At 46.7% G+C, this 9,759-nt stretch overlaps 1 protein-coding gene across 1 annotated transcript in view; it reads right to left on the bottom strand.

The window, feature by feature from the left end:
* Positions 1-497: 497 nt before the first annotated feature.
* Positions 498-9,759, bottom strand: part of CSTPP1 (centriolar satellite-associated tubulin polyglutamylase complex regulator 1) — a gene marked incomplete at its 5' end in the record, with an annotated part of 88,988 nt that continues 79,726 nt past the window's right edge. The window contains 5 exons of the mRNA XM_080617143.1: positions 498-690; positions 1,193-1,256; positions 4,498-4,607; positions 6,158-6,353; positions 9,137-9,222. Coding sequence (XP_080473269.1) covers positions 510-690; positions 1,193-1,256; positions 4,498-4,607; positions 6,158-6,353; positions 9,137-9,222 — 637 coding nt within the window. The 3' untranslated portion in view covers positions 498-509. The remainder of the gene's footprint in view (positions 691-1,192; positions 1,257-4,497; positions 4,608-6,157; positions 6,354-9,136; positions 9,223-9,759) is intronic.

Below are 9,759 nucleotides of genomic sequence, written 5' to 3'. Positions count from 1 at the left end.
TAAGCCCTTTTCTAGGAGTTTCCCTACCTTTGATCACATGCAGGTGCAGCTTTAGTGGGAATAATTATAATGAAGCAGGAATGCAGAGCTGCCACCGGTGATTTAACCCCTCTGTTGTCTAGGCCAAGCCTTAGCACAGCAACACAACACTGGCAAGCAGCCTGCACCGGCACTCCCACTGCTCCAGCAACTGCTGAACCGTGAGGGAGAGCCCCGGTGCTGCAAGCAGAGGCAGAGCTATCGGGTGCTGGTTTGTGTTGCCTGCCAGCAGAGGGGAGCAGAACCCTGCAGCTGGAAACAGCTCCTGCATGACTTTGGAGCTAGGAAAAAGGCGGAGTTCCTCCTGGGATGAGATGGGTGGACCTGGGAAAGGGGACTGGCACAGCCAAACACACACTGGTGGATGTGAACAGAACCCACCGTCAGAGCAGATGCTCTGGGAGGAGGTGCTGCTGCTCCAGTGGGTTCTGGAGAAGCCAAGATAGGAACATTGCCCACCCTCACAACCTTCAATTCTCAGAGGAGTCTGTCTCTTCGTTGGAGCCTTCGCTCTCAGCATCCATTTTTCGCCGATGGTGGAGAGGTTTCCAGGGACAGTTCATCCGGGGTGAGTTACGCACAGGCAAATTGGCTGCGTCCCCGCTGGAGCTGGTGGGACCAGAGACGGAGAGCCCTGAAACCTGAGCTACCCTGAAAGAGAAAAGACAAATGCCGGGCAGCATACCTTGTCATCCCCAACCCTCACCGCAGCAGGAGGCCTCATTCACAGCTCGCACAGGGACGGAAAGATGCTCAAGGCACTGAGGGGGAACACCTTGCACCAGTACCTACAAGATTTGCTGTAGGATTCTTTCTTCCTGATTAAACAGATCTTTCTTCTGGGCTGAGCCTGTGTCCTCCAACACTCCTGGTTTTCACCATCCAAACAAAACTTCCCTTTTCATTAGAGACTGCTGCTTCCTCTAGATCACTCTTTGAGGCACACTTTCCCCCTCTGTTTCTGAAGCCTTTGTTAGCTGCACCAAAACACCCCAAAGAAGGAGTCCCTCTCTACTCAGGCTGTTGTGTTAGCTCCTCAATTGTTTTATAGTAGAGCAAGGGAATAGGGACAGTACCTTACTAAAGTCTCCCTTAGCATGCTAACTAACTTTAATCTGTTGCTTTACCTCCTACTTTAGGCAACTTCACTTACAATTTGTCAAGTTCACGATCCATGGCAGGGTCCACAAACAAGTCTCCTTTATCTGGCAAAGCCCCTGGACGAAAAAAACAAGGGAAGTATCAGAGCAGAGTTCGGCTATAAAGAAAAGTGTTCAAGCCGTAGCAGCATCCAAAATCTGCCCTGCAAGACAGAGAAGACTCTTCCTTATGCCTATTAGAGAAATGGACACTGAATGTTGAGGATCATGGACAGATAAGGAATGATGATCTATATTCTGTGTCCTTCACACAGGCTGTGGCTGAGCTCATACTAAATGGGAGGCACTCTCAGTAGTCTCACCTCAGAGAACTTTAAGAGCCCTCAGGATTGGCAGTTTCCATTCACTGCACAAAACTACTGAGTACTGACTGTCGGGGAGATGACAGAATGTCAGTTCAGGCCTCTGCTAATTGCCCTGTATAGTCACCAGCCCCAGATCCTATCAGAGCAATAGATCTGTTGTTGTCTGTGCCACAGCCTGAAGCATGCACTGTACCACCCAGGGAGATGCATACTTCTGTGCCACCTGCCTTTCTTGTGGTGCACTAAACTTGGGGATCAAAACACTCCACAGATGTAAGACTATTGCCTTCCTTGCAATTCAGGAAAGTCAGGCCTGACTCTGGTGTACATTGAGCCTACGGGAGTAAGTGTGATGGACTGTGCTCTAGCGTTGCTTGCTGTCTGGGTGATAGCCTGAAAGGCTGGGCCAGTAATCATGTACCCTTTCTTAGCATAAGGTCAGCATGCTCCTTTGCACATTGAAAACCCTACTCAGGATGAAGGACGAGGTGTAGGGTTGGAACAGCTGGTTGACTGTCCTTGCCGTTCTCCGAAAAGAGACTGACACCTCAGGAAGAGCCCAGAAAGGAAGATGGGGCTCTTAGGAAAGCCCTTCTTCCTAACTCTGTAACAACCTACACCTTGTACAGGGGTCGTAGGAGGGTGTGATGACAGCAATTGCCTACCATAGCCTGGATAGTGTCACTGCACACCAAGAGAGAAAACCCACTTGGTAATCTGTACCAACAGTGCAGTGAGGAATGCTCTTGTTTGTCAGAAGGCCTGGGTGCCACACTCAGTACCTTTGGCAAGGGGATTTGTACTCCCTGTGGGGACACAAACCTGGTTTCTGGCCCTGGCATGTTGCTCTTGAAGGATAGGCTGGAGAGCTGCTGCCTCACACAGACAAGCTGGCAGCAGTCACCAAAAACATAACAATGAAGGGCCTAAAAATCAGAACCAGTTTAGGTCAGAACTGATTCCCCCAGGTCTTCCCCTCCTGCAGATGAACAGGGGGGCCTGGCACTGCAACACAGAGTGTCAGGAGGTCCAGTGAAGTGCTCCAGCCTGCTCTCTTTCATGGGATCTATTAAAAGAATAAGCAGCTAAAGCCTGTTTCTGTGTTTGCAGAATGCACAGTGAGGTCTCCAGGGCACAAGAATTACACAAGTCAGTAAATAACCCTCAAAGGATTCACAAATCAACAGTACCACTGGAGTTTGGCTGTGGATTCCAGTCTGCCTGACAAACACGTAAGTGCTACTCCAGCCTGAATGAGCTGCTCTAATCCCTACCCCTGTTCCTTAAGGGGAACTAGTGGCTTTGTGAGACCAGAGAGACAGCAGGCATCCTGACTGAAAGCTCCTTCACCTGGAACTGCCCTTGCTGAAGGGCTCTGGGGAGCTTGTGATCCCCTACAGCCCCAGAACTATTGAAATCACCCTTCAGGAGAGATTAAAAGACACCAGGAAAAGAATTCTCCTCTCCATGCCAAGACGCTAGCACCTGTCAGACTTGTGGCTGCTGCTCCTCCTCTGAGAGAGGCCTCAGCAGGAGATGGCAGAGGGCCAGGGGACGGCCCCACATTAATAGGAATGAAAACCCACACACTTTGTAGATGGCACAATGGAAGCTGTGGGCAGGATGTGTTTTTTTCTGCTCATCTGTTTTCTTTGCACTCGATTAGAAGTGGATTTCATAGGGCAAAGGGAAAAAAAACCAAAAAGATTTTGCTAGCTGCAATCCAGGCATCACCTTCCCCAGTGAATACACTGCTTCCTAAGCCTGTTTGCAGAGGAGATTGCAGGGCTGTGTTCACGCACCTTTGATATATAATCTCCATGTTGCTGGGTAAGCAGCCCTGCCCCAGAGGAGCATTAGCAGCTTAAATGGTTTGCTGTAAGAAGGGGCTCAGCCAGGGAGGGGACACTTTTGCTCTATTATGACACACACACCTGTGCAAAAGAACAACCCTCAGGCAAGGTACACCTTTTCACTGAGGCTTGTTTTGTAATATAGGGACTGGCAGGAACTCAAGCCTACAAGCACAGGGAGAGGATTCCTACCCAAAGACAGAGACACCCTACCCTTACTGGCTAGATTATTTGCTGAATGGAGATGAGTGAAGATGAGTGTTTGGGCCTCCATACATTTAAACTTACCTCCTGGATACAGACTTGTCAAACACAAAAAGCCATTTCTGTTCCCCTTTGCAAGAGGAGGAAGAGCACAAGCAAGGCATATGGGACAATATGGAATTGTGAGTCTGAATTGTGCATGGATTACATATTGTCTCTTGTCAATGCAACACCTTGCTTCCATGCTCTAGAACAACTTTGACCAGCACAACATGGAAACAAGCAGTGAGATGCTGCTTGGGAATCCATCTGGTTCCCCCAGCAGTCTGATACAGAACTGTGTAGCAGTTTGTGTCTTATGATACCACCAGGTTTTCAGCAGGCCATAGATGAATATCCTAGTTAGATCACTCTGCCTTGAGGGAAGATGGGGAAGAGCTGGGCAAGATTGGGCTTTCAGTCTTTGAACCAAGGAGGCAGCAGAGGTTTTCCCATTAGGTGTGCCTTCTATTCTCGTAGATGAGAGCAGTTACTTACTTAAAATCTGTGGGAGGATAAAGGACCAAAACATAGGATGGGACTTCAGTACTGTCAACAGCAGCCACCACCTTACTCATCTCCTGACCCTCTCTGCCTGATCTTTATAGCCAAATGTTAAAACATTCTGCTAAAATGATCAGCTACTGAGGAGGTAAACCACTGCTATCTTAGGGCAGCATTTCCTATCTACTTTTGTCCTTGAAGAAGCTCCGCGGCTTCAAGCAGACAGTAAAGGCACAGTGTTATGTGTTAAAGTTTAATCCATCAACAAAAAGATGAAAAACTTCCCCTCCCTCTTCCTGCCAGTGTAAAATCTGGGGCACAATTACAGAGGAAATTCCCCAGCAATACAGCATGACTGAAAATCAGGAGCTGTACCACTCACAGGAGTCTTACCTAGAGCTCTATTGATCCCCTGATCCTTCGCAAGTGCCATAAGGAATCCATAGAAGGTCAGTCTCTGTGCACTACTCAACATTTCCTTCACAAGACCAGAAGGTGGACAGCTAGGAAAAGAGAGACAAAGAGGTCATCTTGTCTATTATCATCTTTTTTTGACGCAAGACCCAGCTCAAACCACAGAAATAAACCCTGTTACCTGTTCTAACACTGTCAAGTTGCCCTGACTCAATTTAAACCAAATAGCCACCAGCTTGCTTATTTAGCATTGCAGCTGCTCCCTGTTTTCTAAGCAAGATGTTTGAGCTGGGGTACATCTCTAGGAGCTGTCTTACCTGTCTCCATTCCAAGAACAGGCAGAAAAGCCTAAATTCACTCAGAGGCATACACAGCCCAACTCTTAGCATGTTCTTTCAAAAACCAACTGGGAAATCCTTTCTTTTAGAAGCCAATAAGCTTTCATGAGGGTTGTTATGTTGTTATTACCCTTTTACCTGTCATCCAAGGGGCAGGAAAACCTCTGATGATAGCCTAAATATGTAAGAGAACAGTATTTAGGTAGGGACTAAATGGACATGTCCCCTTCTTCTACACTCACCTTAACCTCTGGCCCTGATTTCTAAGCAGTATCATCATAGTGATTCTTGCTCTTGCCTAATACTTCTTAAAGGAATTCATGCAAAATCACTCTACCTCATGAAGAGGAAGTGTTGAACAGTCCATGTGGGCTGTGTTATTCATCAGGCAAAGGTGGTTCTCAAAGCCTGGCTGAGTATTGAGCTATTGGATGAAAGGCTGGGAATGGCTCCCCTCATACTGCTGTGCAGAGCCTGACCTACCAGATGGACTCACAGTGTCCTTCCCATCTGAAGCTATCAGGATATACAGGGAATATAGAGCTTTTGTTATTTAAGAGAAGAAAACAACCTGGCATCTCCACGCTTAGTTATCTGTAATACTGGGCAGCAGTTCAGCAGTAATTTTGTGCATGACAAATTTGGACTCAGGCACCTGAAGCAGGATTCAGGAGGAACTTGTGTCCTGAGCCTTTTTGTGGATCTAACCCATGACTTTCTAGCAAGACATGTGCTTGCTACCTGCAAGAAACTATGAAGAAAGAGTCAAAGCTATACAATAAGGCCTAGTATTGCTCCATCCCCTGCTGAACTAAGGCTAGCCTTGTGCCTGGGATCTGTAAGTGGAGACCAGCTCCATCACAGGCTTGGGTACAGACCAGCACCAGCAGTGTGATCTTGTCTAGGTATTAAGGCTTCGAACTCCATCCACCCCAGTGGGCCTTTCCTGTGCTTCAATACCCAAGAATGCAACTGTATTTGTTTATCTCCTCTAGTTAACTTATGGTAGATGGACCTCTTCTTGACAAAAGTGTCAATGCTGAAGTGATAAGGAAAGCAGAGGCCTAACTCAATCCATTACCTCAAGAATCAGCTCAAATCCCATGTTTTTTAGGTCCAGGAAATTGTTCCTCTCCTTTAGTTAAAGTGGTTCAGTGTGATCTCTCCCTTTATACTTCTCCACTGAGATCTATTTGGGAGTTACAGCTTGTTCAAAGTCCTGTATTTCATCACAGCTCCAGCCTTACAAAGGGTCTCCAGAGACAGAGACTTCAAATCTGTGTTTTGGACTCCATTCATACCTGTATTTTGATCTGTCACACAAGGACTCTAGGGACTGGTAGAACAGAGATGCCTCTACCCCATCCAGTGGGCTGCAGTCACTGGGGGGTTGGCGCTGCCGATGCTGCCCAGAGGATGAAGTTGGCACAATCACAGTATTTGGATTCTTACCAGCCAATAGATCTTGATAAATAGCAGCCACACTTTCCAGGAACTCTGAAACAAACAGAAGGTTACTTAAAACTCAAGGCTATAACCAGCAAAGTATCCTCCTGACCTACCGGACCTGGAATTAAACTGTCAGTCCCAGCTCTGTGTTTTAGTGTTTTACATAGCACCAGCAGGAAATAAGCACAACATTACAGCATCCTGCATATCCAGATCAGATAATTATACAGGCATGAACAGCTCTTTCCATATAAGTTGCTGGCTTCTTGTCACAATGATTATGGAAGGCCACTTACTCTGTTGAACAAGATTCTCCTCAAGGAAACAGAGGCTAGGTGGCACATGGATAAAACAGTGGAGTGAGAAAGCCAACCTTGAACACAAAACTGGTTTGCAAAGCCTAAAAAGTTCTCCTTCTCCATCTCTTGGCACTGATTAAGAACTCATCCAAGTTAGGAACAAACTATAATGGAACCACAACAGGAGGACAGGCAGCAAGTTAGGGCTCCAGGCTGTATCCCAGCTTGTCTCTGTGCTGCTCCAAAGTAAATATAACATGGGATGTAGAGGAAGGGCCAGGGCAGGTCAGGGCTAGAGTTGGCAGCAAGCCTCTCCCCAGGCTCCTCATACTACCCACTGTTTACTGCAAGAGTCTAATTTTAAACAAGTTTGTTTATGGATGTGGTCAGCAGTTTACAAATCTAGATTCCATTTGGAGTGGTTTGCATGTGTGTGGGTTGGTGGGAGAGCGTATGGCAGGCTGCGTGTGTGCGTTGTGCCTGGCCGAGCAGGACACGGATGGGATGGTTGAGTGTGTGTGTACACAAGGGAGGGCTTGTGAGGATTTCGGTGCCGAGTGAATGGAAGTGTAAGGCTGTGTGTGAGGCGGCTGGGGAGGCAAGGCAGGATGTCAGCGGGCCCTCGGGCTGTGCCGAGGCTCTGCAGCACAGTGGAAATATTTGTTTTAGCAGGGAACAACTTTCCAAACACATTTGCTGGCTCAAGGTATTGCAAGCCTGGTTCTGCCCAACCCAAAATCACTGGTTTTTGAACTCTTTTTCTTTGACAAATTGTCATGGATAATGTTGCGATATGCACAGGGGACTTACAGGGAAGTCTATTACAGACAAGTACTGAGAAAAAGAGAGTTTTGTCTTAGCTGACTCTGAACTGCTAGAAAGATGGGAACTGACAGCTTGGATCAGATCATCAGGCCACCCAAGTGTACTCTCTGACCACAGACTATGCTCCACCACAGCTTCTAGCCAGTGCCTCCCAGTATCCAAACCTGGCCCCTTTTGCCTGTTCGAGGCCAACTGTGAGCTACATCCATCAGAGGGAGCTATTTAAGTGCGAGTGAGCAGGAATCCATGAGCTAATGTTGCTCTGTAGGGGAGAGAAGTGGCACCCCAGCAGTCCCCAGCGCTTGGTAGCATGCTTAACTTTGACGGAGAAAATGCTTCCCTCTTTTTTTCCCCACTTACGCAGTTCCCTCTATGAGATTCCCCTTCCCCAACCACATTTTAGGGGGCCTGGGACAAAAAGGCCAACGTGTTTCAGTATCTGAAGGGGGCCTATAAAGATGATGGGGAGGGACTCTTCTTTAGGGATTGTAGTGATAGGACAAGGGGTAAAGGGCTAAAACTTAAACAGGGGAAGTTTAGATTGGATCTAAGGAAGAAATTCTTTACTGTGAGGGTGGTGAGGCACTGGAATGGGTTGTCCAGGGAAGCTGTGAATGCTCCATCCCCGGCAGTGTTCAAGGCCAGGTTGGACAGAGCCTTGGGTGTCATGGTTTAGTGTGAGGTGTCCCTGCCCACGGCAGGGGGGTTGGAACTAGATGATCTTAAGGTCCTTTCCAACCCTAACTATTCTATGATTCTGTGATTCTATTTTAAAGCAGTCTCTCTGTATAGAACATGCACCTGAATGCTCATCCAAGTTCCTCCCTCTTGTCTTATGAACTTTAGTTTAGGGGATTTTAGATGCATATGTGTGGGTGAGCATATGTAAAACACACACACAGAAACTAATATAGTTTGATTTGTACTTTTCCTGTCAAGAATTTTAAAAGAAGTACCCCATCTAGTTAGCATTCAAACAGGGGGACAGCGGTAGAATATGATGAATGACCAACAATATGAGGAAGGTAGATGGGGATTATCTGTTCTCTTCCCTTCCAACTAGGGGCTCTCAAACCAAACCAGAGGGACTAAGGGCAGACCTGCAGCTCCTTGCCAAAAGGTGTGGAGGTTACAAGTTTATGTGATTTCAAGGGGAGGCTGGAGAAGTTCTTGGGAGAGGAGTCCACTGGGGGTTCCTAACCCTATGGAAACCATACCCAGGTCAGAAACACTGTGAGCCAAAACCAGCTCATAGATGGGTGAGCATTAGGGGAAAGAATTGTTCGGTTCCTTTTCCTTTCAAGGCACCAGCTGGTGGGGCTTTTCTTACCTATCTCCAGCAGAGACCAATACTCCAGAGGCAGAAATGTTGTATTAAGGAAAGGAAAAAACAAATGTTCCTAGTAAAATAGTTAGGTGCTAACGTACTCTAGACAAAGCTGGGAATTCATGTCTCAAGGCTAAGACAAATACATGCATAAGTCATAACAGTTACACGTATCTTGTTCGTCACAAAAATTGGAACCTCCTTATGAAGCTTTCCAATCTCTTGGCATCAGTGATGCCTTTCGTCTGTAGATTCCATTCTCTCTATATTTTCTGTGAAAAACCATATCTTTACAAGTTTCAAAAAAGCACAGGGCTTGGGAAGCTGTAAAGATGTAATGCTATACTGGTGGGTGAATTCAGGAGCTTCCCAGCATTTACCTGAGTAGTAGAACTGGATTTGGAAAGCAAAGAGGAAATCAGAGAAAGACATCAGGCAATCCATAGCATCATCCATCAGCACAATCCTATGACAAGATGAGAGAAACAGTTTAGCATCTACAAAAGAACTGATGTCTGTAACCAGGAACCCCACATCCTGAGAAAGTGCATGTGGGGAACCATGTGCAACTAAGGATTGCTACTGGCTTGGCCCAGAATAGGAGGTTAGGAGAGAGGAATGGAAACACCCACTGCTGCATGGATGTAGACACCCTAATACCAAATGAAGGCAGTTTAAGAACTTCAGTGAGAAGATCCTGAATGTCAATGCTACCATACACTTCAGCTACATTGTGAATAGAGCAGTGACATGGATGTCAAGCATTCAAAGCCTGGTGGACATGATGGAAGCAGCACGGGCATAAAAACTGCAAGGCTGGTTCACAAGGCTATACAGAGAGTAACTGTGCTGCAGACAAGACAGTTCCACAGGTATTAGATTGGTGTGAGCAGAATGAGACTTATCTTATTCCTCTGTATACCAGAGTTCATCAAACTGGGAGAGTTTCAGATTCATAAGGATAAAAATTAATTCCCAAGCTATCGTCAAACAAACTCCATTT

The sequence above is a fragment of the Psittacula echo genome (assembly GCF_963264785.1).
Source record: "Psittacula echo genome assembly, chromosome: 5".
Taxonomy (NCBI): Eukaryota; Metazoa; Chordata; class Aves; order Psittaciformes; family Psittacidae; genus Psittacula; species Psittacula echo.
Note: the sequence above shows the minus strand (reverse complement) of the source record. Positions and strands in the feature narration are given on the sequence as shown.